This window comes from Stegodyphus dumicola, chromosome 7, assembly GCF_044657685.1.
Source record: "Stegodyphus dumicola isolate Sdum_Otavi_A_Nest chromosome 7, ASM4465768v1".
Classification (NCBI taxonomy): domain Eukaryota; kingdom Metazoa; phylum Arthropoda; class Arachnida; order Araneae; family Eresidae; genus Stegodyphus; species Stegodyphus dumicola.
In genome coordinates this window covers 39,193,277-39,209,215 of record NC_140774.1, presented here as the reverse complement: position 1 = coordinate 39,209,215, position 15,939 = coordinate 39,193,277, and the positions used below count along the sequence as shown (strand labels likewise).

At 30.7% G+C, this 15,939-nt stretch overlaps 1 protein-coding gene across 1 annotated transcript in view; it reads left to right on the top strand.

Moving 5' to 3' along the window:
* The first annotated feature begins 5,509 nt into the window (after positions 1 to 5,509).
* Positions 5,510 to 15,939, top strand: part of LOC118185390 (protein gooseberry-like) — a 181,827-nt gene continuing 171,397 nt past the window's right edge. The window contains exon 1 of the mRNA XM_035355235.2: positions 5,510 to 5,767. Coding sequence (XP_035211126.1) covers positions 5,692 to 5,767 — 76 coding nt within the window. The 5' untranslated portion in view covers positions 5,510 to 5,691. The remainder of the gene's footprint in view (positions 5,768 to 15,939) is intronic.

Below are 15,939 nucleotides of genomic sequence, written 5' to 3'. Positions count from 1 at the left end.
TAGGAAGGGGATCTGAATAAATGAAAACAATAATAACACATCATAATGGGTTACTCAAATAATTAAAGCAAATTAGTCAAATAACAAAATACATTTCAAACTTAATTTATTCTTGCTAGTTTTCAAGTGATTGCGACAAAGAGATACAAACAGTCTCTTATGCTTAATTTGACAACGTAAAATTCGGTTACTTAAAAAGATACTTCTATGACTGTTTTGTCTTGTGTTCTAAGAAGTTTTTGTCAATGGTAACAGTAATTAAGCTCAGCTTTAATTAAATATTAATTAGTAAATAATTTTTTAAGAAAAAGAAGAGTGTAAAGCTCATTGCTATTAAACACTATCAAAGAATCATCACTATCGAAGAGAAATTATGCAGAAAAAAAAATTGTATTGTGTTTTCACTCTTCAATTGTTACTGCAATAAAGTACTAAAAACTGAAGAGCAAGAACTCAGATTCTGTTTGTTATGATAGTTATTCAAAACTTTTTTTTTTTTTAATTACGCTTATAACAAAAATAATTATATACATGAGCAGTCAAGATTCTATGAAACAGATTCGTCTAGGAAATGGAACTACACGAAGATAAAGCGATAGTTTCATTTTCAGGTATTTCGAAAGCAATTGTTCTTCAAGTCAGAAGAGAAGTAAAACTTAAGCTGTTAAGTACGTGTATTTAAAAAAAAAAATGTTCAGTCCATCAAACATTATTATTATTATTATTAATGAAAATTCGAAATTGTAAATAATATATTTTGTAAATTAATTGATAGTTCATTAGAAGAAAAATCAAAGGATACAGATTTAAGAAATATTTAATATTAGATAATATGTTTAATATATTGATTTAATCAATCTGCTATAAATCTGTAAGAACGACCATAAATATTTTTTAGGAATGAATTTCAGTCAAACTCATTTAAAATAACATATATAGAAGAAATTGGCCTTTGAAAAATAGCAAAAATTCATTCCCAGTTTAGTGAAGATTTCAAATAAAAAATATCAGGGCTTTTATTCCAAGGTAATGTAAATGAATTCAGAGTACTTTTTTACTAAAAGGCAAATGCATTGGGTACGATTTGACGTTCACAGAAGCCGTGGACTCGGCTTCTCCTGCTTATGTCCTCAAATGTACTTTTTGTTGCGAATAATTTTTAACGACTTTTCACTTTCATAGCCAATTTTAACAATTTAACGAAAGAAAAAAAGAAGTTACTGCATTAAAAAATTTATTTAAGTCAGGATATTTTGGATCTCTTGAATGATGATTTCGCGTGTAATAAATAAGAATTATTAAAGCTTGACTGAGAAAGAAAACTCTCCGTTATTTAGAAAGTGCAATAAGCATAGTAAAATCATTTCTATCCCTGGTTTGATTTATTTGTGCAAATCCTTACTTTTGGATATGAATGTTATGAAATCAAAGTGCAGATTTCGAAGAATTGCTTTGCTGAATAATTCAATGACTGTTTACGAACAGGAGCATCATCCAACACATAAAGTGTTATGACATCCTATCTGATGAAATGCTATGCCAAAAAGCATAAACAGGAACCTTTGTTTATATGTTAAACTAATTCTTGTTAACAGATTTGCAATTTGAAAGCTTAGACTTACACAGTCAAACACCTTCTAAAATTCTAAAAGGAACTTACCATTAAAAATTTTCAAAAATTTAAAATGTGCAAACATTATTCAAATATTTCGTTTTTTTTTTTTTTTTTTTTCCCCCTTAAATAATATACTTTCAACAACTCATCAAGCTAAATCTTTACTGCTGAATAAATTAAAATTAAAAAAATAATTAAAATTTTTAAAGCTACATATTTGTTTCTGCCTATCGTTCTTGAATAGAAAATCATATGAAAGTTCTCTCACTCGGAGGGGGAATAGTATCGTTTAAACAAAATTCGGGAGGAGGGAATTAGAGAGAGGTTTCCAGTTTGCATGTTATTATGAAATTTGGTCATAATTGCTAGATTTTATACTGTATGGACACGCTTGTGTTCGCAAGAAGTAGTTAGAAATTTTGCAATTAGCTTAATGCAAGGTTCAGAAACTTTTTTATTTACATTAAATAAACACTACTTATTGCAAAATGTTTCTAAGCAGTTCAGAAAAAGCATATTGAATACTTAAATTATGCTACCTTAACTTTCTTTAATAATATTGAAGATAACTCAAAATGTCTCATGTACTGCTGAAGGTCTACAACGAGATGCTTCCGGAAAAGAATTTTCGAGCAAAACTGGATTGCATTCCTGATGCAGATGTTGTCACAAGAACTCCCATGCAGCTCCCATTACGAGGATTCGAATACAAATCGAAGATCACTGTTTTGGGGGAGGCGGTTAGTTTTCTGGCACTGGTAAGCAGTATTGTACACAGCTTTAGCATAAACTCAAAACAATGTTTCTTTTTTGAGTAAGCGGTTGACCCCCCCCCCCGAAAAAAAAAAAAGATATTGGTTTTAAAAATATGGTACTTAGCTAATCAAGATATAAAAAATAATTTAAATGTTTAAAGCTAAGAAGTTTGCTTCTTACGTTAGAGGTTTCGATATATGTTCCATTAATGACATGGCAAGTTTTAAAACTACGTTCGATATCTTTATAGATCCGTTGAATTATAGAGTTGCATTTCGGATGGCTAATGCAGTATTTTATTGTAAAATGCTAGAGATCTCGTGCGTTTTTACTTCCTTGTAGGAAGGATAAAGGAAGTATTATAATCGCTAATAATTTCGGGTATCCTATTTCAACGAAAATAGCGATTTTGACCGCTATCCAATGCAATTTAATGATGTTTTTGCGTGACATCCGCAAGTAAGGGACAGAATAAAAGACTCTTTCCCCCCAAAAAAAAAATTATAAAACTGATTTAAAATGAATTCTGAACAGAATTTTTCGTGTCGTCTGGGCGTACATACGTATCTCGCATAACTCAAAAACGAGTAGCCTCAGAACGTTGAAATTTTGTATGTGGGACTGCTATAACATGTAAATGTGCACTTCGTATTTTGTTTGCAATCGGCCGCACCAAAAGTATACAAAATGTTACTCGGCTCAGTGAGCTCAGTTTCTTTACGCTTATATGTTTGTAAATTGGGCATTTTTTGCTTTAAAAATGATTGAATTATGTTGTTCCTATCTTCCGGTTAAGGTTTTTATGCCTTTAGTAAATCTGCATGCAATATTTGTGGAGTTATTAACAATTTAAAAGTTCTTTAAGTGCAGCTAAGCCTAATGAATTTTGCGATGGCGGCCATGTTTATTTACATTTCAAACTTAACGACAACAAAGATAACGCCTTCTTTTATTATTGCGAATTAAATTATGCTTAATCCATTCTGGAATTTACTCGAGGAAGTAAGTGTTTCCGATTTACTTCGTAATTTTCAATATAAATATTTTGAGTTTTTATGTATTTTTGTCTTGTCGGGATGTGAGAACTGAATTAATTGAATGAGAAATACTGAATCGTCTGTGAAGAACTGTTTTTTTTTTTTTTTTTTTTTTTTTTTTTTTTTTGTTTGTTTTGTTTTGTTTTGTTTGCTTAATTTCTTTTATACATCGTTCTAGATTTATTATAGTATTTGAATAGAACATGCGGCAACGATTAGATAATTCTTCAAATGATATAAATTTATATGCATTTTGAGTTATAATATAGACGAAATTTCAAGCTGTTAGTGAACCTAGCGCCAGAGTGTCGCTATGCTAAACAAATATAATGAATTTTAAAAAGTGCAATTATTCTATTGTGGTTTATGCGCTATCGACAATGTAGAATTAATTCAATCCAATAAGTTTAAATGAAATGCGAGAAAAAATGCGTATAATTTAATATTCCGTGCAAGAAAGTCATGTGGTGTACACATCAGATTTATATATATATATATAGTTAAATCCCGGAGGCTAATGCAATTCTTCATTGTAAACGGCTAGAAATCATGGAATTTTTTTAATAGCTTTACATTTGAGATGTCTAATGAAATTCTTTACCATAAATGGCTAGAGATCATTCCTTTTTCTTTTTTAAGAGTTACATCTGCATTGGCAAAAGCAACTTTTCCTTTTGTACATTGCTAGAAATCAGAAGCTTTTTTTTTTTTTTTTTAATAGAGTTTACACTTGTATTGGCGACAGGAATTTTTTTCTCTAAATTACTAGAAATCAAGTTTTTCCCTAGAGTTTCTTCATTTGCAAGAGCTAATGTAAATCTTTACTGAAAATAGCTAGAGATCATGCGTTTTTTTTTCTTTTTTTTTTCCTCCTCTCGAGTTTTACGAAGCAAAAAATGGTTTCCGCGCAGTGTAGCAATTTGTCACTTCGATGTTTTTAAGGTGTCTCAGAGTCGTACGTATTCATAATTCTGCATTCTTTTTTATGATCCTGAAGTGAGACTAAAATGGAATGAAATGAAAATGAAATTCTTAATAAGGGAAATGGAATTCTTATTAGATTTTCATAAAAAGGCGTATTATATGTCTTTCTCAAGACTTTGAAAATCTGTTGACGTACAATAGCGACTGATCGGATCCATTGGAGGAAGCTTGTTGAGACGGACTTGGCCTGTAATAGGCTGTATTATTTGCACAGTTTCAAATGAAAAAGCAACACGTAACGTTAGCAATATTTGAAGATTTAGGTTGGCCTATGGGCGCTACACTTTATCAGCAAAAGACCTGAAAACATGCAAAATTAAAAATTCTTTTGCAAACTAAATGGGTTAGTTTTATTGCTAAACGCATTGGTTTTCTGAATGGAATTATTATTTCATACAGACCATCTTGTTCATAAGATTTTGTAAAGATTCGAAGAGATTTGGAAGATAAAGCCAAAAACTATTTATTGCTAAGTCTTGTGGCTTAAACTTCACTATGTATAAAGCTTTCTTACATTAAACCTGATTATTACATTATAAAAGTGTACTGCAGTAATTTTCATCACAGTAATTTTTAACGGGTGTTATTCATTGTTGCTCTTTTACCTCTGATTTTCTGTTCATTTTCATGGCCTTTTGGAAGAAAATCCATGACCAAATCGCACCCTCTTTCACACAATAGTTAGAAAAGAATATATAATAAAAAAAGAAAATTTTTTAGCGGTAGGGATAATCGTTCAAACATTAACACCCTTAAACATCCCCATTTTACCACGGAATATTTCATGCGGATAACAGACAGAGCTGGATTACAATCCATTATTCCATGGATTATTTTCCAGCAGTTGACAGCACAATGACATTTTCGACACGCCCTCTTTAGTTGGGGGCTGAAGAATCGAGTAACCGATCTCCCTCCCATTCAAAAAGTTATTGACAGTTGACAACTGCGGCAACGCTCTCCCAAACTCGCAAAACAAGCCGGTAGGCGGGATTTGGATTAGAAACTTTCTGTTCTTGCCGCCGACCAATCGGAGACGCGATGCTTAATCGCAAAGCCCCGCCTCATGTCTCGCGCATCGCTTGAAGGTTAGTATTAGCTCAGAGCAATTTGGCAACAGTTGTGATGAGCCGATTTCTTCGCTGCTGAGAACCGTGTGCATGAAGAATTTGCGTCTGCGTGCAGAACTAGATCCGTGAAGAGGGGAAGGGTTTTTTTTTCTTCCCGTTTTGACCAGATCCAAATCGGAAGTTTTTAATTCTGGATTCGCGTAGTCTGGATCAGCTGCAGGGGACAGAGATGGCCCCTAGTTTTAGATGGGCGGCTGACTGCATGAGTTTGAGACCTCTCTACCCGGCTTCATATCCTTTTCAAGGTGAGTACTTTATTTAATTTTTAATTTTAGTGATTTGGTTGCTTCTGCATAGTTGCAACTAGTAGTGGTTCTCAACCTTTTTTTTTTTTTTATTTTCCCCATGCGCCACTTTATTATTGCTAGACCATCAATTCCCCCTCCCTTTACCAACCTCGAAAAATACATATAAATTTATTTAAATTGTTTTTTAATGTGATTTATAAATTAAGGGTAGAAAATATTGATGAAAACCAAAATGTAAATAAAAGTATTTTTTATATTCATACACTAAAGCTAAATACTGAATAGATAAATAAAAGGCTGACTATATTCCCTCCCCCCTGAAATTATGAAATTCCCCCAGGGGGAATACCCTCCCCCCGATTGAGAACCCCTGATATTGCGCTTTATCTGTTTTTGCTGACCTTAAACATGCATAATATAACCAGTAGACAGGCTCTTAGTAGACACAAACACAAGGAAAAACTTCATAAGTAAATGAATGAAATAAAAAAGCGGGTGGTAGGATATGTTAAAACATCGTTTTCACTCTTTGGTTTAATGATTAAAAAATTAACCTGTTATTTAAGTTTAAATATTTAAAAGAACTAACCTGTTAATATAAAAGGAATTTAACTATAATGGAAAAAATTTGGATTCGGGCATGGTTGGCCAAGACTGTGTATTTGGTTTTGTTTATTTTTGTTATTTAAGTGAACTACTGTTAAAAAGTTTGTGCAAAGAAATTTTTTTACAAGACATGAACATCTCAATGCTTTTATAAACAGTAATTTTGTTTCTATTATGTAATTTATAAACTTAATCTATTATTTGAATTATAATGTCTTTAGAGGATATTTAATGACCGCTATATTCTTCGAAAGCGGTGTCAATAAAGGATACCTGAATTCATAACTCGATCTCTATTTACAGCTCTTCCTCTAAACAAAGCTTTTGTGTTTTGTCAGAACATCGAAGACACCCTGAATAAAAAATTGATAGTTGATTGGTTTAGCTTAACAAAGCAATAACATTTAAAATAAAGCAGAAAAGCAAGATTAGATGGGCGTGGATTTTAAATAAAACTCAGTTTACTTTTAGGAGGGGTTTTATTCTAATGTACGCCAATCTAAGGTTACCTTTTTGCATAATTTCAAATTATAGGCATTATATGAATCCTTTCAATAAGGGTATATCCGTTTTAGCATTATACGAACATTTTCAATGGAATCATAATATTTTAACTTCCTTTTGAAATCTACATCGTAATCCTTACTGAAGATATCAGATTTTTCTAAATGCTACTTTCCATTGCCCGGTGGGGGGGGGGGGGAATGCATTTGAAATAGCATATTAGTTAAGATCTTTTATACGTTTTACAAAACGAATTACAGTAGAATGTTACTAAATAGAAATAAATTTACCTTCAGAAATAATGGTTTATGATTACAAAAAGGATAATTAAAAAAAATATATATATTTTAATTAATTGCTTAATCTTTTAACCCCGAAAATTTAGCAAATGTTTCTTTTTAAATTTAAGCATATTTTAAGCCTAATGTATTAGTTAGACTTACCTATATGCATAATTTTGTGTATTCTTTATATGAAATTTGACATCCTAAATATAATGATAATAAAAATTTGACAACTAGATTAATGAGTTTCATCTTAGGCTTATATATGTTTCCTCAGAGTCTATAGCCTGCTTGCAATGTATTTTAATTCTTGTATAATCAAAGATGCAATAGAAGTTTGACATTTAATTGTTCTGCAGGTCGTACAAAATGGGATTTCAAGTTAAATGAACTGCAAAGAACAGTAATTCAGAATAGCATAGCGAGTTCTGAAAATGTTTATGGAGCTACAGAAAACCTATTATGCCTAGAAAAATAAAATATGCAATGTTATTTAAAAAATAAATAAAAATAAAATAAAATATTGAATGCTTTTATGCATTGGCAGATCATAAGTTTACATAACAGTCATATTTAAATGTTATTTGTTTCTAATATGTATGTGGAGGGGGGGCGTAACGTACATTTAACTGGAATTGTATATTGTGATATTTTAAAGGTATAGGATATTGTCCACTCATGCACACGCTCGTGCCTTGGGGAATGTATATATATCGTTTTGAATGCAAAATTTCGTTGATAAAAATGATCGCCTCTAAAGAGATGTAAAAAAGATTAATAATTAAATGTTGGTTTCTGTATAACCAAAAACCATATATCATTTGAATATGGATGTGGGAAGACTGAATTTTGACAATCATGAATAAAGCTGTTTCGGTTATATTGATATTCCAGGTAACGAAGGTTTCGTATTTTTATGCAACATAAATTTTGTTCATTAGTAGTTTCTTACCACTTACGTCTCTTTAACTCATTTTGTATACAGATAATTAGCAACATGTAAAACATACAGAGAAAATAGATTTTAGTAAGCTTAGCACAATATAGCTACAGATTTCAAATAATCATTTCTGTATTATGAGTGTGAATCACCAAAACATGAATAAAAAACATTCATAAAGTATCTAATAAATCTTATTATATATTATTGAATTTAAACAGGAAAGCTTTACTACGTATTCATAAAATTATCTAGTAAAGCTTTCAGATTTATATTCGTACTGTCAGCATGACAATTAAAATGTTTACGTTTTGCATTAGTTAATTTAAAGCATATCAGGTACAATACTATTGTATTTTTAGTTACACACATAATCTAACTAATTTTCAAAACTGACTCACATACTAATAACAAATAATTCATCTACTCAGCGCTTTTTATATGTGCATCATTAAGTCGATATTTAATAGACAAAATTTTAATAAAATATTTAATTAAGAGGTATCGTAGCAACCACAATTTTTAGAAAAATTATACCTAAATTAGCCATTTTAACTTGGTTTGCATGCAAATTTAGTATCTGTACACTGAGAAAAATTAAAATGTTAAATCAAATCATATTGACATAAGGCAGACTGACTTTAAGCAAGAGATTTTAAGGGCTGTTTTAAAACTGTTTGCAAGGTAGTTTTTAAATTTGATTATATGTAAAATTATTCAATGAATGTAGAGTGATGTATAGCCGAATCACATAATCTAAATGAGAAAAAATATCAGCCAAAGTAAAGGGAAATCCGGAAAGAGTTTTCAGATAAAAACCCTCCTAGATTGTAACAGATAAAATCACAGTTAAGATGAAAAGCAAATTTTTTTCTCTGAAGTAGCTCAAGGGATACTCTGTACCATGTAACTGTATAAATATATTCCAACATAGAATTCAGGTTTGTAGAAGTTTAGAATAATATCGATATAGCATACAGAAAATAAAACTTCATTTATTTATTTATTTATAGCTAAGCTCCCTGAAATGCATGGAGAATGGCCTTATTTTTCAGACTTTGTCCACAAAGGGAAAAAAATCATGCATGATTCTTTATTATTACCTTTTGAAATTAAATATAAGTATTCAAAGTAGCTGCTATTTATAGAGCATACGAAATTAATTTCTGAAACGTGTTGTGAATATAAAAATGTTTTAGTCTTAAAAGAACATACAGCTCTGTTTATGTTTTCTGTTTAAGTGAGAAAGAAAATAATCATTATTAATTTAGTAATTTCTTTTATTCTTGTAAATAATTAGATTGGATATTTAAATATCATTTTTATTATCTTTCTCTGAATCACCAATCTCTGAAAACTAAAGTAGGTTTGTAAATAAATGTTGTCCTGGTAGTTCGATATATCGCCATGTATCACACGGCTCTTTAATTAGCCAATTAAAAATACTTTGCTTTTACATTCCTGAGCTGAAAGTCACTGTTGTAATTCATATTGAAACGGTAGGCTTTCATGTTTGCTGTACTGTCATCCGTCAATAAACGAGGCTTGATCTTTCAATTTTAATTGTATTTAGAATAGAAAAATGCAAATTAAATATAAAAAGTTTTCCAGACTTGAATTTTATTTTATTTGGTAAATGAATTTTGATTGTTTATTTAATTTAAAAAACTTATTAAACTAATTAAATTAAAGTTTATACCTTGTATACAAGAGACATAAATTGCATAAGTAATTACATCTCTCTTATACGAGTAGTAGTAATAAATATTCTTGTACAAAACTAATAATAATGATGAAATTCAACGCTGAAATCTTGATTTCAATTGAAAAGCCAGATGATACGTTTGAAGAGAGAAAAACAGTGTGTTACAGAAGAAAAAAGACCTCTCACCTCATTTTCTAGAAATGTTACGAATTTTTCAGCTTGAAATCGATGTTAAATAAAAGCAGATTTAGCAACACATTCCAATTAGTGTACAATTACCGAATATTTTAATATTAAAAAAGTGTTATAAATAATTGTATTCAAAAACAAATTTTGAATCTTAATTAAACAGCCCATAACAGTAGGAATAACTATTTCGTTTAACATACCAGGATTACGTAGAAGTGGAAAAAATATATGTTTCATGTAATATGCAAAGGACACATAAAAGTGGAAAAAGTAAATGGTTATGTATAACATACAAAGGGGGTACATTTGAATGCTCGAAAAGTAAATGTTTCATTAGACTTTTTCAACAGTAGAATCTAATTAAGTCTACCATACTGTTATTAACACCTGGATACCCGAAATTATAATTTACATAGATACATAGCAGCTCCACACATCTGGGCTTAGTGTATGTATTTATATGGAAGAGTGCTATTAAGCCATAATTGTAAAAGGCTCATTGTAATTCATTACAGAAAATCAAATGAATGAAAGGTCGTTAACCATGTGCCTTGACCTTTCATTTATACCTTATAAAATCTAGCCTTTTACTCTTTTTATTAGCTGATTAGCCTGAGGAATTTATACCAAATTCAATCATCATCCTTAAAGAATTAAAGCGCATGAGGGCTTATCCGCCTGTAGAAAGGAATGCCTTCGTAAAGGAATTTCTAAGGAAACTGCCTACTATTCACGTTATAAATGCGGGTAAAACTAATCATGCATCCAAAAGTCCACATGGATTCGAACCAAGTTCGAACTACCAGCATTCAGTGGTCTTAACCACTTGGCCACTTAGTGAGGTTCATTCACAGAATTAAGCAAGTAAATTTCAATTAAAGCTTTTATTTATGGCTAATAAGTGGTTAATAAATACATTTAAACTCTGAAAGCTTGAGACTGAACTACAACTGCTAGTATACTGGCAGATCTATAATTAAATATAATAGTCTCGTTCAAATCTTTGGTTAGATGATATTTTGTTTCATCTGGCATGCCATAAAAACTTAACTAACGTTAATGATACGTTTTATTACTGTAAATCTCTCCCTCGGATTCTATTCATACTTTCAGAAAAGCAAATCTCACCATGATGTTAATTTTTATTTTCGCAAAGGAAATTAAGTCCTCAAGTTTTAATTCATATTGCAATGTATTTATTTTCTTGTATGCAACTTCTGTTTTGTGATGAAGGCAGTGAGTACAGCGATGGATCTCTATATTCCAATGAAATAATTTTTATTGGTCGACACAAAATATAAAATTACACACTTAATTTCATGTTTCAATTACATATTTAATTTAATTTCAAGAAAATTTATAGTCGTCATTCATCATACAAAGTTTATAATAAATGTTATTTCTTGTTCAGTGAATCTATTTCAGTAACCAATCTTTAGCACTTTGGCTCCGACACTACCAATTATCTAAAATCCATTTATGGTGGCTGAGCTGAACTCTAATTTAGTTCTTTCAGGTATTTGTGATCTAGAAAGAGTGTGCACTCTTAACTAACTCTTTGCAGCTCTTCCTACAAAGCTATATTAAAAGTCATTTATCACTACTATCCGCAGTTTCTTTGACAAAAATCTGTTGTCTCACTTCTTGGGGCGAACAATCGTGAAAGAAAGCCAATACTTAAAATGGTAATCACTTAATCACTTTGCTCAGTGAGATAACATTGCTGTATATCAATTGTGGTTAATTTTCATCTTTTTATATTTAATTTACACACTTCTAAAGTAACTCATGCAAACCAAAAGAAAGGAGTACACGAAAAGGTAAAATAAGATCAAACAATTTTGGTGAATATAAAGGAACTATTAATTTATAGAATTATAAGTTAAATCAGAATTACTCTGAACGGTACAGTGGTTAACAGTGGCTGGTTACAAGTCCAGGGGGCGGTTTGGACTCCCGTGTAGGACTTGATTGTTCATGTACATCCTTCTCTCCTTTTCGCGGATGTTATATCCGTCTACACCCCTCCCTAGTGATACGCTCTGGACAACGCTCTCGGTGATGAAATGGATAACTAACTTTATGGGTTCCACTATTCTCAACAAACACTTGCCAAGCAAACATCCGATGATTTGAGTAAGGGGAAGAATTGCAAACAATATTAAAACTGGAATCAACTCCTTTGGATAAAATTAGAGTCAAATGATCTATGTAGAACTAGAACTAGATTATTTAAGTTGAAGCAGTTCTTAACTTTTATCAGTTACATATATATTTGTAGTTCCACATGTGATACAAGCGATACGAGTTATCATCTACTGACACAAGAATTTGAAGTATTAAATTATTTTTCAAAAACTCCAAAGTATGGTTTAAAAGAATAATACAGTTTATTTTAAACAATAGATTATGATATTTTACTAAAAATTCTACGACACTTAAAGAATATAATCGCCTTATCTAAATTTTTAAGAAAAATAATGACGTTTATGATTATATATGGCCTTTCAACTTACAAATTGGTGATTAGTTTCCTCTTTGTTCTCGGAATGATATGCTTATCGCCTGCTACAAGTATTTCTGTCAAACAAATTAAATTTCAAATTTGTTAAAATTCCAAAGCATTTTTTTAGTTATTCTTATAGTTTTAAACCGTAATAGATATAGACTAAAAGTATTACACAGTTAAAGAAAAGCTAGAGAAAGAAGTTCCGAGTATGAAATAATGAAGGGTAAATTAATGTCGATAAATTATTAAAATATCATAATCTATTGATCAGTCATTTGATATTATTATTAAGGGAGAAGCTGATGTTTGAATAATATGGAGGAATTTATAAATACCATCCTCTAATGTTACTGATCAATTTATCTTCCTGTCAAATTTCAGTTTGATATCAATAACAAATACAGGGCGTTTCATCTTGAATGGGATGAAAGGAAAGCATACCCGTGAACACTAATTATTTTATAGTGATAAATTAAATTTACAGTGAAACTATAGTTATCCTATAGATATTCCCTATGTGCGCTTCCGATGACATGGCAAATATCTAAGTGGTATTCCAGTTCCTACCACACTCGTGATGGAATATCTTTTGGTAACGATTCGAGCACATTAGTTATCCGCTGCTTCAGTTGCTGTAAGTCCTGGGGAAATGGAGGCACAAACACTTTGCCTTTATCAAAACCCCATAAGAAAAATCACAAGAGGTTAGATCTGGGGATCTCGGTGGCCAACAAAGCAGTAGTATAGCGTTTGACCCAGCAGGACCAATCCAGCGATGGGGTAGACTATCGTTCAGGTACTCGCGCACATTTTTATTGCAATGTGGTGAAGCATCCTTTTGTCGCAGAATGAAGCCGAGAACCGCTTCCAACTGAAAGAACAACGATTCTGTTAGTATATCTTGGTAAATGCGCCCGTTAATCAATTTTTCCACGAAGAAAAAAGGACCAGAAACACAACTGTTGAGAAACGCGCAGAAAACGTTTATATTTGGAGGATCACGATCACGCTCCATTACTCCATGTGGATTTTCCATGCCCCAAAATCGTAAATTATGGAGATTAACTTTGCTAGAAAAGTGAAAAGTGGCTTCATCTGTAAACACAAGTCTGTTCGCGAAACCATTTACAACCAGCTTATCTTACAAATTCTCATAGAAAGCCTTATACAACGGTTTTTCGGAAGGATTTAATGTCTGCACCATCTGATAGGTGTATGGCCTTTCAGATGCCATACACAATTTCTATAATTCTTGTAGGCGTTTCCGTAGCACACACCACACCGTTAGATTATGCACATTGAGTTCGCGTTGATTTTGTGGGACTTCATAAAAACGCTTCATGAATTTTTTCAAGCACTTCGGCTTGGGCTGCTGTTCGTTGGGGCTGGTTTTCTTACACAAGCAGCCGTGTCCTAGAATTGTTTTACCCACCATTCAGTTTTGTGACGATGCTGTAGTTCGTTACGAAATTTCACATGAAAATGTCTTTGAGTAACGAAAAACTATGATGTTTTGGCATATTCCAAAACAGCTTTCTCCTGTATCGATGGCTCCATTTTGATTAGCAGTGCTTCTAGCGGCGATTTTATAACCGGAAGATTTTTCCTGTTGCCAGATAAAATTTGTAAAATTGTCAATTAATTTGTTTTGGCTTAGTAAATCAGTTACAGAATTTGTACGAGGCTATTCCTTTTGCCCCATTCAATATAAAACTCCCTGTTGTTCTCAAGTGCTTAAATTAGCATTAAGGCTACATTAGCTAATGGTTAATATTTCACAATTTTTCTTATATTAAATGCAATTGATGTGCCTAAAAGAAAATAAATAGTTCCCTTCCTAAAAATAAAATGCTCTTAGTAAAGTACACGTAATACGAATACTGTTAATTTAACTGAAAATTTTTACTGATATGAAGAAAATTTCAGTTAATTAAGGTATCAATAACATGTTTAAACACATTTTTATCAGAAGCTCTTTTCATGATTCATAAATCCCCTGTCATGTTAAAAACTGAAGCAAATATTCCCACATGCACAGGTAACAAGAACGTTACTTATTTCAGTTTGTACTGCCTAATTTAATTCAGTCGATCATTTAATTTAATTCAGTCGATCACTAAGCTTTCTTTGTTTATTTTTGAAATCTAATTCTTAATTCCAAGGTATTCCTGAGGGAAGAATGACTATTCGCAAAATGTTTTATATAAAAAGAATATTTGTTGTCTCAGAAATTAATGGGTATTAGAAATTAATGGTCTATACGTAGATAAAACATTAAATAAAATTTTTTAGCTAAAGTTGAATATCTATTTACAGATACTCAGGTACAGCTATAACTTATATATTTAAAATTTTTGTAAATATAGTCTGTACTATACATATAGAGTACACTAATAATAACCGTTTTAAAGAGCTATATTCTGCAGCTTGTAAAATGGTTTAGAATGTAAACCATGATTATAGTATAATAATTCTTTTAATCACGTTTCATAGTCTAATAGTTACATAATGTTATTGCATATACCGTTAATTATCCAAAATGTAATCTTTGCCAATTGCATACATAATGTTAAGGAAGCAGAATAACATTTTTGCAGTATTGCTCGCAGATTGATAGAGAATTATAAAGTTAGGAATAAAATAAAGAGTAAAGGTTAAAGCAACAAGAGAAATTAAATTATTATTTTTGGTTGTCGATTTTAATACGATAATGCAATACGTACATTATTAGGAAGGAAAAATTAAATACTAGTTTACATAAAGTGATAGTAAAAATTAATTTATATGAAAAGAAAGGATAAATGCATCGAACATTAAGACCGAAAGCTTGAAGAGAATGATTTATGAATCTCAAAAATCAAAAACAGGGCAAAGGCGTCTTGATCAAAATAGTATTTCACGATTTTAAAAACCTAACGAATCCTAGATGCCTTTTTTGAACCAAATTTTTATTAGAATCATTAATGTTTGTCTAGTAACTGTTATAATAAAGATAATAATTTCAAAATATAAAGATTAAAATTCTCTAATGCATTTAAAATAAATAATATAACTAATATCTTTAGTCCAAGCTTTCCTTTTTAAAAGAAGGATATGGACTTAACATTTTGTTGTGTTAATGTAATTAATCCAAAGTTTAGTGTATGACATTTTTTAAATTATTGTCAAATATTCTGAAAAGCGTATTTTCATACAAATTTAAGAATGTGGATTCTTTCTTAATTTTTAAAAATTTTTTTATAATGAATTATATATACGTGACATTTTTTTTTCTTTTCCTTTATGCTTTCTAATCAAACGAGGAATTTTTTTTTTTGAACAGAAATTTAATATGAATACTCAGATAACCATCTGAATGCCTGACGTATGGGACAGAACAATCTGAAGTTTCCTTTCATGTTTAAGAAATTTTGAAATAAACATTTCAATTTT